This window comes from Eumetopias jubatus, unplaced genomic scaffold (assembly GCF_037043125.1).
Source record: "Eumetopias jubatus isolate StellerSeaLion01/CBP00866 unplaced genomic scaffold, mEumJub1_p1.0 scaffold_9, whole genome shotgun sequence".
NCBI classification, from domain to species: Eukaryota; Metazoa; Chordata; class Mammalia; order Carnivora; family Otariidae; genus Eumetopias; species Eumetopias jubatus.
This window is the reverse complement of record NW_028274815.1, coordinates 51,048,229-51,065,650: the sequence shown is the minus strand read 5'-3', so window position 1 is coordinate 51,065,650 and position 17,422 is coordinate 51,048,229. Positions and strand designations below refer to the sequence as shown.

General features: G+C 38.9%; 1 protein-coding gene across 3 annotated transcripts in view; it reads right to left on the bottom strand.

The window, feature by feature from the left end:
- EXOC6B (exocyst complex component 6B) overlaps positions 1 to 17,422 on the bottom strand; it is a 609,012-nt gene that overhangs the window by 159,502 nt on the left and 432,088 nt on the right. For all 3 annotated transcript variants that reach the window (XM_028116269.2, XM_088026464.1, XM_028116270.2), the window contains one exon: positions 1,020 to 1,093. In XM_028116269.2, the coding sequence (XP_027972070.1) occupies positions 1,020 to 1,093 (74 nt within the window). The remainder of the gene's footprint in view (positions 1 to 1,019; positions 1,094 to 17,422) is intronic.

The window sequence follows — 17,422 nt, the reverse complement described above, 5'->3', positions numbered from 1 at the left end:
CCTATAGCTTTAAGAAATACTCTGGGCATCTAAAAGTTTTCAGAATGCAAACTATGTCAGCTCTGAAAACAAGAGGCACTGCATCATTATGGCAGGAGAAACAAAGCCAGCCCCCTTTTTAAAACAGACAAAAAAAAAGATTGTTTTAATAGGAGAGAAGCATCAGTCATTGATTCTTACTTCATTCACACTTTCTATCCAACGCCATCCATCTTCAGAGTGAAGAGATGACAGAGCCCAGTTAACTCTCTCCCTCTTTCGGCCCCCGCCCATCCTGTTCCTCTCCACCCAAACCACCAAGGCCTACCAACCTACCCATTTCAATCTGCAAGCAACAGCCCTCCAGAACGATTCTTTCTATCCGATGGACTTGCGAAACTTGGGTATACCCGAGTACCGGCTTTCATCAACATTACTTTAAGAGGGTTGCCCGTCAGGTAAGCATGACCGGTCGGGGCCTTTACTAATCACCTTCTAAAACCACCACTTAGTCACTCATGGCTGACCACATTCTACAAAGGAGGGGATGGGAAGACATAAGGCAACAGAAAAAAGTCAACAAGCCAAACCAACACTCCAGAATGTAAAATATTTCATTTTTCTTAAATACTGCCGCCCTCATTCTATCTGCAAACAAAAGTCCTCTGGGCAGGCAGTCTCTGCATCAGTGCACCTGCTCAGCATTGGTTTGCCGAGTTATCTTTCTGCTGTGTCTGCAGAAGCCAACTATAGCACAATGGGTCACATCACTTGAGGGTCACTTGAGTCCCTCTACTCTCTGGGTCCCTCCTCCCACCTCCTGCCTTCCCTTCTACTCACAAAACCTTTAACTCCACCATAGCTAAGGATCCCAGATAGCTAAATAAAAGAGGTGGCCTCAAACACAGGGGAAAAACCCTTAGGTCTCCAGTGTGAATCGCCAATGCCAATCCCCCTCCCCTCCCCTTTTCCTTAAGACCTGATGGTCTTCAGTCACACATCTTAAAAGAAAAACAAAAAACAAAAACACAAAGACTTACTTGTCTCAAGTCGATGAAGGCCAACTGCAGCGTGTCCTCCTGGAACCCAGGCACCGGGCCGGATCTGGCAAACTCTGTGGGAAAGAAAAGAGGATAAAAAGCGCCTTTAACTAACCATGGACAGGGAGATTGGCAGACGGATGACAGGGAAGACAAGAGAGGCTGGGGGAGAGGAGGACCAGGCTTCTAAGGAGTCATGTCTCTCTCCCTTCAGCTTCTTTGTTTGCCCTTCAAAATTCGTGTCATCAAAACACCATTAATTCCAGCATCCTGACAGCAAGGAAACTGTACTAATTCGACCTGAAATTTATTCCCATGAGCCGCGCTGGGCTTCAGAGTATTTGTTTTGTGAATGGACAAACAACTTGCAAAGGAGGAGGGAGTGGGGGAGAGAAAAAAGTTTTCCTCTCAACACAATAAAATCTTCAGCTGTGAAACTCTTTTCAGTTCCGAAAGCTATTTATATTTTAGATCACTGAAGGAATTTTCTAATTTCACGCCTGTCACCTCATTCCCCAAGCATTTATCAAAAAAATATTCCCTGCCACATCATTAATTATTCCCTCACTGATTATTTGTATTATCTCATGACTGCATTATTGCCAACACACACACACACACACACACACACACACACACACACACACACACACAGCAGAAGCTGTCCCGATCCACTGCCTGGCTCTTGAGCAAAGGAGTATTTGCAGATATGAAAAGGCCCATCTAAATAAATCTCACTGCAAAAGCTTAGGGAACATTTGCATATGTCCATCCTACTAGCGTATTCTTTGTACGCTAGTTCTTGACTTCTACTTCTTTTCCATTCTTGAAAATTCTTTTTTCTCTCCCGCTACCCCAATTTAGTCTTAGGTCAAAGAGACCACATGAATGCTATTTGTAATTTACAGTAGTGCCTTGGGTACATGCTCAGTTTATGACTCTGACTTCTACATCGTTAACAAGAAGATAACTGCACAGGGCTATAGGGACAAACACTAGTAACAGTTAAGAATGTCAAGTTTTATCGTCCCTAAGCCCGGCTTATTATGAAATCAAAAGGTCTTGTTTAAGCTCCCTACACACATGCACGCGTGCACACACACACACACATACACACACCATGCAGAGAGAGAAAAAATTCAAGAGTTGGACAGTTACTATGTCTTGAATTCTCTCCGTAAAACTCATGTGTGATGGACATTTAACATCAATCTACTATTTACCTCAAAAACAACTCCAGTATTGGCTCAAAGCAAATATGAAAAGGAATGTTTTCCTTTCAATTATGTTTTTCTCCAGGAATGAATTTAAGAAACTATACAGATTCGGTATCATACTTTTCTTTTGAAATTAAATAAAATCCATCAAGATATTTGCATAAATGCCTGGAAAATTATTTGCAACATCCAGTAGCTGGATATATTTAAATGATATTTGTGAACAATTATAGGAATTCTTGTTTTTTGAAAATATTTTCCATCTGGGGCTTCTTGGACATAATAGGTTTTCATAACACCCTTGTCCCACTTAAAAAAAATAATGCTAACAAGTTAAGTTGAAGGGATTATGGAAACAACATGTGAAATGAAATTTAATACAATTTATTAAACTAGTACATAGCACAGATGTATTCTACAACTGTACACAAAATATTCTTAGTTTAGACATTTCAATAAAAATGACTGTTGTAAGTGGAAGGAGATAAACTATATTTAGCATGATTAGCAGCAGTAGGTTTCTATTTGCATTGAAAAGAAAATTCAAGTGCCATTTGTAAATTAATTCTATCATATCACAGCCCAAATGACTCAAGTTTTAAAAGAGTAAAATCCTACAACCATACAAATACTTGATGAAGGCCATGTTAATAGAAAGCCTGACCTACTCCACCTTCTTATTTTGCAATAGCCATTATGTGTGCTAACCTTGTAGACAGTGGCTGTTCAAGTCAGATGTACAACTTTCCCATACTCTGCTCTTACAGAGAGCAGTTCTTTGAATTATAGCCACAGCCGCTCTTTTTGACAGCCTTGACTGTCAGTGGTCAGCTTAAATAAGCTTCTCATGTCTGCTGATTTCATCCAAGGTCAGTAGCTTTCCCCCATTGCTCCTGCGTGAGTCAAGGCTATGTTGCATCATTTGAAGTACGGAATCCTCTCTGTCAGTAGGAACCTTTCTTGAGTCAAAAGTAGCAACTATCAGGGTGTTCTGAATACCTACACATGTCCAACTCAACAGAATTAACCTGTGGTATGTGGTTTGAATTCTTGAGAGCTGGCTACCCATTCTCACATCTCCTTCTTGAACATGCTCCCTGGGGTAAAGGGATGACACTGCCGAAACCACGCAGGAATCCAGACGTGACACATATTTAGTTCTCAGAGTCTTCCTTTATAGGCCTCATTTTTATGACACACTGACTCTTCCAGGTTCCCAGAGGACACAGTGGCCTTTTAGGTTTGATTCTCCTTTTATAAATCAAAGGGAATCAAAGAGTGACAATTGCATCAAGGTATGGCCAAGTAAAGAGATTGATTTCACATACAGTTTATGGAAATGTCTAATTACTGTATATTCAACTTCATGTTTGTATTTTTTCTCATTGTTTTGTGTATATAATTCTTGTCTTCTCATGTAGATAAGTAAACTCCTTAAGGATAAGGACCACATTGCTGAACCTAACAAGTATTTAAAATAGCAGATGTTCAACAAATACTCATTTATTAATTAAATAAATTACAAAAACAGCAAGATTCATTAGTCACATAGACTCTTCAATGCCAGTGAAAATCTGTGGATTGTAATAGGTAATGTGTCCTTAACATGAGTATCAATAAGCAGGCTTTAGGAATTTATGAACTCCTTAAAATTAGGTGCACAATGATTGAGGGGATGGGTTTTGAGGTCACAATATCAGAGTTTGAGCCCAAGATACTGGGTCTATGGGCATGGGCAAATTACTTAATCTCCTTAAAGCTTCAGTGGCTTTTTCTCAAAAATGAAGAAAACAGTGCATTCCTTATAGTGCTACCATGAGGATTAAATGAAATAACACATATAAAGCAGTTGGCAAAGTGCCTGGCATATCATAATTGATTATCATTACAATTAGTTTTTTGTGTGAATATACAGTTCTCTGGGAAGAAGGTTCATAGCTTTCACTGAATTCTCAGAGGGCTGGTGACCAAACAAAAGTTAAAGAAACGCCGTTATATATCCAAGACAAAACATCCGAATTAATTCAGCTACCGTTCAGTCATGAGTTAGGGAGTTGGCACTGCAAATTTATTTATAGGCAAATATTTAAGTCTTTCACTTCAGGAAGCTGATATGACTAATTAACAGTATGTTACCACAGCACAGTAATTTTTATTGGTGTTACTTAAGAATTGCAATAAATGCACAAAACGGATCTCCTCTAATTTTCTGACTCAATATACCTTTAAAAACATGGCTATTCTCCTAGAGTTAATTCTTTAGATATACAAAAAATGCTAACAGCATAAGGAAGTGTGAATATTTTAAGTAAATGAACATTTGTATATAGTCTGATTCCAACCATATAAAATATAATGTGCACTGAAAACATGACAGTAAGCACTCATTTCATAATGTTAACTGAGGCTGTTACAGACAGAAAGATTACAAGGTTTTATTTTTCTTTATACTTTATAAACTTTTAAAATGAGTACCGACCACTTTCATAATCAAAGAAAAGGAAACAGAACACATACACCAAAATTACTTAGTGGTGCTGATTCAGTCATACTTTATCTACTGACGAGAGAGAATAACTTGCTCCAGATTTAGCATTACAGGCAACTGGGATTGGCCTGCACACCCAAATTCCCAGAGGTTGCTCGACAGAAAGAGAAGAAAACTACACACTGGAGGGGGGGCAAAAAGCCCCAGTCTATGTAATAGGCTGATGCCTACACAAATTGATCACATGTATACACAAGAAGCCTCTCTTCAGCATCACAAATGTAAACCTTCCTCCTTTTGAAACCATAAAAGGGGTACAAGTATGCAATCGTGACTAAGTGGAACCAATGTACGTATGGGGCACAATGGACAGTCCGTTTCTGGACTTGTCTCTAGATTCCAAGATCTATAGCAGGTTTTCAGTCTCTAAGTGTTTCCAACACCAGTGTTTCCAAAGCCTGGAGTTCTGTAGAGTAGCCGAAACATCGCAAGACTAGAAGGTGCTTGCTCTATTTCACACAGACCCAAACCCGGACTTGCGACCAGCATGTGTCACTTGGGGACTGAGTCAAGGTTCCGGTGAGGCTGGCAAGAAAGCTTCCTCTTCAAAACTTGGTTCAGATTAGCAGAGCTCCTGACTACCACTGACACATTTTCCAGAGGGCTCTGCTCTGCCCAGCAGCAATTTCCTGCCCTTGTATTATCACGGTAGGGACTCTCGGAGTCGAAGCTGATATCAGGGCTTAACTCCAAGAACCAATTTGCAAATGTGAAAAATCTTTTAATGAGGAAACTGCCAACTCATTGAAGTTTATGAAGGAAATCTTTTCATTAAAAAAATAATAAAAAGGAGGTGTAAAAGTTACAGAAAAGAAGGTATATTGTTAAGTGAAGGTACAAGTGGGGAAAGAAAATCACACAAAAAAAGTATTTTACTTACCAAATATTCAACATTCCTTCACATTCTTATGTACACTTAAGTCTATGAGATTTGGCAATCATTTTTAAAAACAATATTAATTTCTCAAAACTATCCAGTAGGTTTACATTCCTAATAATCTTCATATTATAACGACATAAAATTACCAAAAGAGAAAAAGAAGGGATTCCATTAATTTCAAAATGCTTTCTAGACTTCTTGAAGGCTGACCTTATAATTAACTAACACTATCGGGGGGGAAGGAAAAAAATTAAATAAACTTTAATTTTAAAATTATCTGGTACATTCACATTTGGCGGAAGAAAAAAAATTCTAAACACCGCAGAACCCTAATTAGAATAAAATGGTAGTCAGATTAGAAGGGGCTTTGAGAAGTCAAAATGACCGTCTTAGTTTATAATCTGTATATCTAGATAGGACATCTGGGAGTTTATCAAAAGCAAGTTGTGAGAAACAGAAAATAAAACTAGTTCTTCTGAGCTGACTCAAGGAGAACAATCATGTTTTTAAGGGTCACAAAATGACAGATCTATTTAATGCAAATTATCCATGGAACAAGAACAATTTTCAAAAGAAGAAGAGCAACAAGGTAAAATTTATTTCAGAAAAGCAAACTAGTATGATATCTGACAAATAGGTAAAATAGCAACTGTTGGAGAAAACCACAATTGGTTTAAATAAGAGGAAGTTGAAAAGACAGTGGGAAAAATTGTAACCAGAGGTCCCTGGATACCGTCCTTTACTTTTGCTGCCAGCGAACGTCCGGGTCAGATAATGGACAAGATACCATCATCGGCTCTCACAGAAGGGATTTGAGGTTTGGTTCAGGCAAACCAAGTGAGAAAGAAAACTCAGTACCCAGGAGCCCAAAGTATGTTGGCTACTTGTTTATACCTTAGGATCATGTCAGGTCACATGTGGGTTTTGTGGGATTAAAAAAAATAAGAGCCGCTGTTGCTGTATTAACATAATGGTTTCCTGGTATCTGGCTCCCTGGAGCCACAGGTAAAGGGTGCGCCAGACTTCGGAGCGTGGCTCTGGGGAAGCTAACCCCTTCTTGCATCACTTCACAGTGGCTCCACCAAGCTAATTACAGAGGAGTTGATAGACTCCACAGGGAATCCACTCAGGGCCCTGCTGGTCAGAGAAAGGTCGGCCAGCACGTAAGGAAGTACGAACGAACAAGACGGGTATCCAGGGACAGGAAAAGGGGAGTGGGAGGGAAAAACACCTTGCAGATGCCACCGATTCTATGTGTCTAAGTGTGCTCGCCCGGACTTGCGATCATAAAAACCAGACAGCTCTATTTAGCCAGGGGAGTACTCGGGGCTGCACATTATTCTCTGCTTTTACACACCTTAAGTACGTAACTCACTGCACCTCCCACCCCAAGAAGGACAGAGGGGAGCACAGGCTAACTCGAACGGATTCTAAAGTCCTGGGAGAGAAACCTGATGAAAAGTGATGACACTAAAATCTGATTGCAGATGCCAAACCGGTACTCCAAACAGATTTACAAATTACTATTAACGTTTAATGGTCTAAGTTCAAGTCTTCAAGCTCTTTTGCTCCGGAAGACCACGGAAAGCAAGGACAGAGAGAGGTGGCTTTTTAATTAAGAAAGCTTAGTCTCCCATAAGCAAAAAAATGGCCCCCAGCAAGCAGGAACTTCCGTGCTGCTAAGTAAACAGGCCGATCAATCTCCACCTGGCTGTCCCCAGAGGGGACCGCCGAGAGGAAAGGAGGGTCCCGGCACTTTCAGGACTGGTGTCGGTGACAGCACACATTCACCTGGACAGGAAAGCTGTTTCATGAGGAATAAACCTAGAAAAGCAGAGAAGCTGATTTCTACTTCTCATTTAACATATAAGAAGAATCTGTACACAGTTTAAGTTAGTTAGCTGAATCTAGGAAAGCAAACTAGAAAATAATTCTGTTCCAGACTGAAAAGACAGCAATGATATAAGTTCCTACCATTTCATGGAGTCCAGGGGGCACTGGGTGCATTTATGGAAATAAAAGTGCTACTCTCTGTCTGAAGAAATAATACTTTACATGACGGATAAGAATCCTCAGCTGCCATCACTAAATTAAACAGAGTGACTCCTGCATTGTGTGGTTCTTTGCGGAGGAAGAAGAGCTGAGGAAAGTCAAGACCGTAATGAGTGGCAGAACAATGTCATGCCACATGGCAGTGGACTTTACCTTAATATTCCACAGAAAAATAACAGCCAAAAGCAGAGCAAAAGATGACCTAGGAATCAAGTCTACAATCTATAATCCTAAAGCTGAAGGAAGCATTTGTAAACTACTGAGGACTTCGACGAATGAGAAAATTAAGGCCCAAAAGGTTAAGTCAGTGACCTAGTTAGAATCTGATCCTTCTGAGTCTGTCCTTCTATTATTTCAATATGCATGCCCCACCTGGAAGGTCTAGAAACAAATATTCACTTTACATGTTCCTTTATATGCATATTAAATATTCCTTCCTATTTAGTTAGAAATAATCAAATCATAAAAATATACAGATCTGTATAAAGTCATAATTTTCCTCTGAAGTTCCTGAATGCTTCACAATTTTGCAAAATAAGGGCCAATTTCATAATATATCTTTTAAAATTATGGTGAAGAGAAGCTTCTCCCAATTAGCAATCAGCAGTGCTTCTGTGTATAATCTCTGGAAAGTGGAGGACCTGCCATGAGAGAGGTGGGCTTCCTGAGAGATGAGAAAGACTAGTGCTCTGAAGTAGTAACTTTATATCCTTGACATTTTTACTATGCTTTTAAGGACTTAATTTTATCCATGTGTTTGTTCAGCACTGATGATTCTGCTGCATGAACATATACACAAAGCTGTGGCTATCTGAAATTTTACAGAAGGATTTTGGGAAGGATTCTACAGGTCATTTAACACAACAGTGAAAATCAATTTTCTAGAAACTGTCCAAATAGAAACGCAAGCCCCATGTGTAATTTTAGAATTAGAATTTCTAGTAGACACATTAAAAACAGAAACAAAATAATTAATTTTAAAATTAATAATATATCTTGTTTGACCCAATATATACAAAATATTTCAATTTCAACATGAAACTAATATTTTAGGGGCACTTGGGTGGCTCAGTTGGTTAAGCGTTGGCCTTCGGTTCAGGTCATGATCTCAGGGGCCTGAGATTGAGCCCTGTGTAGGGCTCCCTGCACATCGGGGAATCTGCTTCTTCCTCTCGCTCTCCCTCTCTCAAATAAATAAAATCTTAAAACATGAAACTAGTATTTTAAAAATTATTCATGTTTGGGGTGCCTGGCTGCCTCAGTCAGTATGAGCATGTGACTCTTGATCTCAGAGTCGTGGATGCTTAAAAAAAAATTAATCAGTTTTTTTCAAAATTCAGTATGTATTTTACATTTACAGCACATCTCATTTCTAACTAGCTACATTTCAAATGTTCAAACGGCTGCTTAAGGCTGGTAGCTATAGCATTGGACAGCACAGCTTTAGAGGATGTCGACTGTAATAAACGTAAATTAAAATTAATTGTGCCAAGGGGCATCTGGGTGGCTCAGTTGGTTAAGTGTCCAACTCTTAGTTTTGGCTCCCGGTCATGATCTCAGGGTGGTGGGTTCCAGTCCTGCGCTGGGCTCTGGCTCAGTGGGGAGTCTGCTTGGGGCTCAATCTCTCCCTCTCCCTCTGCCCCACCCCCAGCTCACGTTCTCTCTCTCAAAAATAAACAAATCTTTAAAAAAAATTAATTGTGCCAAGAATGACTTCAGACTTTGAAATGACAGAGAATGAGCATTCCTATTCATAGCAGTATGAATTCTATTTTTCACATTGCCTATAAAATAAGGATTGAAGCAAATGTCCATGATGCTACACAGTGGCTTCTACTCAGCTCGTATTATAAAAGTGTGTTGTCCTCAGAGAGTTATACACTTTGTATATTCTTCACCTTGCCCATCAATACATTTTTATATTACCTCTCCATTAATCCTGATACTTGTATTCTTATCTTTCTTCTCTTCAACCCATTTTCTCTTTCTTACACAGTTGTCCTCCCTTATCTGCGGGGGGGATATGTACCAACTTACCCAGTGGATGAGTACTGAACCCCATATATACTATGTTTTTTCCTATACATACATACCTATGTTAATTTATAAATTAGGCACAGTAAGAGATTAAAAACAATGATAAAACAGAAAAATTACAATATACCATAATAAAAGTTATGTGAATGTGGTCTCTCTCTCTCAAAATATCTTATCATACTATACTCATCCTTCTTGTGATGATGTGAGAAATGATGAGATAAAGGAGACAAGTGACATGGGCATTGTGATGCAGTGGTAGTCTACTCCTGACTTTCTGATGATACCTCGGGAGGATCATCTACTTCCAGAAAACAGTTGATCTTGGATAACTGAAACCACAGGAAGCAAAACTGCGGATAATTGGAGGGTATGGTACCTAACTTATTTATTTTTTCAATTTATCCTGTTGAAAGTGCTCTCAACTCATTTTTGGAAAATGCAGTAGGGTGTCAGTTTTTTCAAATGATGATAGTTGATGAGGATGTAAGTTTCTGGACAAAGCTCATTGCCTCAGTTTCCCCAGCCAATGATGACAAAAAAGTATCAAGACTCACTATCAGGACTCAGAACTGGGTGGAGATATATCATACCACATTATGAAAAATGCTGGAAGTCAGAGAAATGACTAAGGTATATATCATACCACACTATGAAAAATGCTGGAAGTCAGAGAAATGACTAAGGTAGGTTCCTACATGGGAAGTTTCCAAAGTTAAAATAGCTAGACTTTTTTTTTAAGTCAATATAATTCTTTTCAAACTGAGAGTAGTATTTCTTTGGTATATATTTCATGGATGTTCTCACAATTTGCTAGGAAAACTAAGTCTCATAATGTAAGCTGATGTCCACAAAAGATAGATATATCATTAGCTAAGGTAAGTGAGATTCTAGTCCTTTCTAAAATTTGCTTATGTGACCTTGGGCCAACTATGTAAGTTTTTAGTACCAGACGTCTCTGCTGTAAAATGAAGGTAATAATATTTCGCTTACTTAAAGCTGTAGGACTAAATTAAATACATTCTTGAGGTCTATGATATAATAAAGAATATATCTGGGGCACCTCAGTGGCTCAGTCGGTTAAGTGTCTGCCTTCAGCTCAGGTCATGATCCCAGAGTCCTGGGATCGAGCCCCGCATCAGGCTCCCTGCTCAGTGGGAAGCCTGCTTCTCCCTCTCCACTCCCCTTGCTTGTGTTCCCTTTCTCGCTATCTCTCTGTCAAATAAATAAATAAAATCTTAAAAAAAAAAAAAGAATATATCTAGTCTTTGTCCCCGCTCCTGCAGTAGGAGCGGGGACAATACCCTTGACATTACCCTTGAAAGCTCCTGAGCAATAGGAGTTGCTATTCACAATGAGATTCTTTTGACCATACCTAGGTTTATGCTAACAAGGCTGCTCAAGTATGCCCTTAATTTTAAGGGAAGGACTAGACCAGCCAGAAACACAAAGCTCATGATCAGAGGGTTGTAATTTTCAGTGCCAACCCCAGTCTCCAGGGAGGGTAAAGGGGTAGAGATTGATTCCATTTATGTAGCCAATTACTTATTCAATCATGCCCATGTAATGCAAGCCCATATAAAAACTCTGGACACCGAAGCTCAGTAAATCTTCTTGATTAGTGAACACACTGATGTGCCGGAAGGGTGACATGCCCAGATTCTAATGAGGAGAAGACATGGAAACTCTGTGCTGTCTCCCTCCTCCCCAGGACCCTGACCTCTACATACCTTCCATTTGGCTGTTCCCAAGTTACAGCCTTTATAATGAAACTATAATCAGAAGTACAGAACTTTCAGTGATTTCTGTGAGTCTTCTAGTGAATTACTGAACCCAAAGGAGTGTGGGGAGCCCTGAATCTGCAGTCAGCTAGGAAGAAATATGAGTGGCTTGGACACCTGAGACTTGTGGTTGATGTCTGAAGAGAGGCAGTCTTATGTGACCAACTCCTTAACGTGTGGGGTCTGTAATAACTCCAGGCTGTTAGTGCTAGAAATGGATCGAATTGTAGGACACCCAATTGGTGTGAGAGAATTGCTGTTGGAACACAAAGTCCCATCCAGATCAAGTGCAATATAACTTGATAAGGGGTCCATTTTAACATCTACGCTATAGCCATACACATGTCCCGGCATAATTAATGTGAAAATTATTGGAATTTGATGCAATAAAATAATATGCTTTTCCCCCCTACCTGGCCACTTCTTCATTGAATTAAAAATTTAAAGATACGAAATTAAAACAAGTCTTCATTATTAGAGATTATTTCTGACATGGCAAAGTAAAAAGTTCTATACATCTTGCCCAGAGAAAGTTAACATTTTCTACATTTACTAGCTTTGCTTCATGAAATTGTTCGAGTATCCACTGGGAAGCATTTCTCCTACAATGGAAATTTAATATAAAGTTTTAAAACAATGATCTAACATCCATGTTAAATGTTTGCATTAGATCAATATCAACATAAATACTATTCTCCCATTCTGGTTACATAGGCTAATGGATTTACCTCCAGAGGTCAAGACCTAAGAGAAGGATCCTCAGGATCCATCTTACTTAGAGAACATAAACTGTGCCACTGAGAACTCAGTTTAGGGTGTGTTTTCCCTTTTCTTTTTTCCCCCCTGAAAACAAACAAACAAAGAAACAAAAGAAGAGAATCTCCGTTAATGCAACCGGAGCCCTTCGGCTGATAGTTACTAGGTAAAGGGTCAAGGAACGGACTTCGGACACAGCTCCGTAGCTCTAGAGGAAGGATTAAGGATTTTAACTCTTAGGCCCTGCTGAGAGAGAGATTGGTGTTTAAAGAGAATTTACGTTAGCTGGAGGAAAAGGAAATGAAAATAATTGTTTCTTAAGGCACATAAGCAACTTCTTTCCATGATAAACTGGTGCTTTTAAAGGAATATCAAGAGTGCTAGAAGGTACAGGAGATAAGTGAACATTTCAAGTATTAAAAGCACTCTGGTCTTTCAAATGATCCTTGCTGAAAAGCCCTCAAAAATGCTTTTCTAGGGAAAAGTAGAGAACCTCACTCTTTCCCCTGGTTAATTGCCTGGCCAGGGGCTTAGGCTATACCTTGTTTCCATCCATTGACAGGTGGACAGTTGACAAAGAGATTTCAGTGACTCGGAGGGAAAGGGCAGGTCTCAAGCAGGCTGACTGCTGGGACTGGGTGGAAAATGGAGATTTGAATTTCTCCAGAAAGGCACATCATTCAGAAGAAAGGGAAGAGAATGACAGAAAGAAGAGGAAAATGACTAGGCAAATTTTACTGATGCCCACAAAAAAAATAAAGGTAGAATTATTTTTCTTTTATTCTCAGTTACATTATATAAAAGGTTTGATGTTATTTGCCCCAGTCCCAAATCATTACGCTGAACAATGGCAACATAAAGAAAAATAACCACTGAAATTCTCAGAGGCAATGAAATAACCTATTCTTTCTTCTCTTTCAAGCTCAATTTCCGAAAGAGTTGTTTACAAGCACTGATTCAACTTCTTTATCTTCCACTCATTCCTGACCTCTCTGTAATCTGGTTTCTTCCACCCCAACTTCCACTAAAAGTATTCTCTCTAAAATTTACTTTGGCTTCCTTCTTACTAAAGCAACACTTTTTCAGTCCTTATCTTACCTGACATTTGCATGTACCATGCAGTATTGTATAAAATTATTCACTGTTTTTTTTAAGATTTTATTTATTTATTTGACAGACAGAGAGAGCATGCACGCAAGAGCGCACAAGCAGGGGGAATAGAAAACTGTGTTTTGTTTTTTTTTTTAAGATTTTATTTATTTATCTGACTGAGAGAGAGAGAGAGAGCGTGCACGCAAGAGCGTACAAGCAGGGGCAGTAGAAAAGGGAGAGGGAGAAGTGGTCCCCGCAGGGCCCAATCCCTGGACTCTCGTATCATGACCTGAGCTGAAGGCAGATACCCAACCAACTGATCACCCAGGCACCCAAATTATTCACTGTTTATCTGAAATTCAATTTTCCCCCTGAAATTCACATTTAACTGGGTGTCCTGTTTTTTTTATCTGGCAACCCTACTAGTTTCTGTTTTTAGGCTTGCCCCTCTTCTATGCATTTTTCACAATTTTGCCACAGTGATTTTCCTAAAGCAGAAAATGACCATGTCATTCTCATACAATAAAACATGACCAAGCTCCCTATGTACCTAGAATAAAGCATATACTTCTCAATAAGTCTTCCAGGATCTACGAATGATTGTATTTTCATCATTTCCTCTTGGCTATCCCACTTCACACCCTATCTCCAGTCATAATGAACTACTTTTAGTTCTCTAATATGCCATGCTTTTTATTTCCTCCCAGAATTTAAACAAACACCTGCCTTAGACAGAACATCCTTTCCAACCTACCTCATCCCACTTGAGTGGCTAACTCCTACCCATGTAGTTCAGTTGGATAGCCTAGTCCAAACCATTCATATATAACAAATCAGTAAAAAGATTTTAAAAGAGATTAAGTGTATTATTCACAGCTACTTAGTGATCAAGCAAAGAGAAAGACACAGGTCTCAATTCACCAGTGACCCACCACACCACTTTCTCCGCCCAGGACAGGAGTGGAAAATAGAAGTAAAATATGGATCAACCACAATTACAGAACATTATAGGCAAAACTTATGAAATTCTATACATCGACTCACAGGAAACTTAGCTTTTCTAAATGGAAGCACTGGCAATGATATTTCCCTCATGTTTTCCAAGTTCCGATCTTAGAAATATAAAAATTGGAAACGCTAAGGTGATCTTCTGGAGAAATTCAGGTCTCCTCAACTTTTCCCTCTCTCTCCTCTCATTCACACACACATATATACATACACAAATCGATAAAATAGAGGAAAAGAGAAAAAAGATAAATTTTTATAATTTGTAATGCTAAAAGTAGACTAGAGGGTTTAACTCACATCAGAATCTGTTAAATGCTGAAATACCAGAGCAAGTAATGATCGAAAGACACGAAATGTTTTCTTTTAAAATGTCTTATAAAAACTAGGACTTTCATCAGTTTTTTGAGATGTATAAGGTGTGTTCCACCTAAAAGTAGCAGATGGATTAGAATGTTATGGGAACTTCTTGCAAGAAGTCTGTCAATTTTCAACAATTAAACTAATTTTTAAATAAATATGCTATTTAATATGGCTTCCTGATTTACACCCTAAAAAATAGCCCAATTAAAATAAATAGTTTACTGGCCTCGGCTCCAAAGACATGAAGTAAGGGCCAAAGAAAATATGAAATGTATAAAATGCCCCAGTGTAAATACTTGGAGACAAGTGAGAGCAGTGAACGCATCAGATATTCTTGGGAGACTCTGGCTTATTACAAGCATTAAGATTAGGGTCTACGTGAGTAAAAGGGATGTACAAATGGCTTGATGGAAGGAGTCAGCAATGCTAAAGAAATAAAATAACTTTCAGCTGAGGTGATGCTTGGAGCTAGCTGACAGAGCAGAAAGAGATGGCTATATGCTGTTCTGGGGCTAGTGGTGAGGTCTCAGGTTTGCAACGATTAAAATGAGCAATGATTTCTACTAGCTCATTTCTCCCTAAAAATGCTTTTGGGTGTTTTAAAGCAAATTATGGGGATTAATGAAAAATTTTAAATAATTGTTTTTTTAAGTTTCTAATGAAGAAACAGTAAAAAGGTTCTGGAAAGTAAGAAATCGCTATAATATACTCCTTCTACTGTAAGAAAACCTCTTTTCCCAAGTCTGGGACCAGGGTCAAGTGACAGGAAAGTAGCAATAACCAAAATATATTTTTAATTTTTTCCTTCTTTGTAAAGGCATTTCTTAATCGTTCTGGTCCCCGAAATTTCCAAAGTGTATAAGGTCTCAAAGTTGCGAAAAAATAAGGAATAAAATCAGAAGCAGCTAAAATGGAAACTGTAGAGAAAGAAGGAAGGAGCACCAAGTTTGGAATATCACTTAAACAAACAAACAAAAATCCGGTATTCTCCTTTCCAAAACCATGCAGCAGGAAAATAGCCTTTTGGAAACTACCAACTGTTTAAGTAACTCTCCTGCCACCCCCCCCACCCCCCAAAATATCCTTTGAAATAAAACCAGGAAGAAAAAATCTAAACAATTTCAAAGAGGAATCGGTCACTGTCCTTATTTAGAGATGGGACAAGTATGACATTTTCCAAACAGCCAGACAGAATTTAGGGTATTGAGAGAGTTTGTCACAGAAAGAGAACCTTGATTTGAAATTATGATCCTTCATGTAGCAGGTCCTTTGTATTAGGCCCCACAAACAATCCAAGGTAATAGTCACTATAGGAAAAATACTTTGTCTGTGTTGGCCAATCTCTGGAAGCCAACAGCAGGCTTGACAGTGATGTATAACAAGGTTAGAGCAGCATGATCCATCTCCATTTGCTTGACAAGGATGGCATCTTAGGCCATGGTGAGGAAGAGCAGGTTGTCTGCCCTCACTGCTCAGGTTGGCAGCACCTACTATCAAATGACCAGGTGTCTGGCAGTGGGCTCAGAGAGACAATGACTTCCTTATCTTCTGGAATTCAAGGAACTATAGCCCATAAACCAAAATAACTGCTGAGTGGGTACTATTCACTGACCCATGTCTGAGAAGAGTCCTCTTAGAGGGTCTAGGGCCCATCACCCATAGTCAAAGAGAAGTGACATTGCCATTTTAATGGCAGGGAAGACTTCTATTTGGGTTCTCCAAAGCAGAGAGGTACATCATAATAGCACAGCACCTAGCATGACAAACCTTATAGTCATGGGAAGACAACAGCAAACAAAGCAGGGCTTTTGTACTGCCTATTTTGGAGAGAAGGAAGATATTTGCAATTTGTGCTCTTCCCACATCATTTTAGGTCTGAAAATCCAAGCTCAACCCTGCATTTAAAAAGAACTGGTAAGATGAGAGATGATGGACTCTGAAAAACAAACTGAGGGTTCTAGAGGGGAGGGGGGTGGGGAGATGGGTTAGCCTGGTGATGGGTATTAAAGAGGGCACATTCTGCATGGAGCACTGGGTGTTATGCACAAACAATGAATCATGGAACACTACATCAAAAACGAATGATGTAATGTATGGTGATTAACATAACAAAAAAATTTAAAAAAAAGAAATGACATTAAAAAATAATAATAAAAAAATAAAAAGAACTGGTAAGGATCTGGGAAGTGAGGGAGGGATGAAGCCCTACAATCAAAACGGTAAGTTTTGAAGAAGAGTTTGCATAATACGTTGATTGGGAGCTGTGTACCTGAGAGGCTATGGCCTCTATTTTCATCCTACAAATTCCCATTGTACTTGAGTTTTAAATCTGACGTCTTATATGGATATTTACAGTATTCCAGGTCTTGCAGAGAAAGCAAAGAATGCAGAGGGTGAACTCTTGATTACTGCATATATACATATACAATTGCCAACTTCATGATTCTCTCTAGCAAATCTGTAAGTTTCAATGCAGATCCAGAATCAAAATGAGAATTACAGATGCAGGAACATAAAATGAAACTGAGAAAAGGGGAAAACAAATGATAAAGTAGATAAACAAAAATATGCTCTGTTAAGACTGGCTACCCAAATTCCTATGTACTTCCAGTAGAGAATGAAAGCATAATTGTAAAGAAGCGATATAAAATATTTTTCTGATTCCATTAACC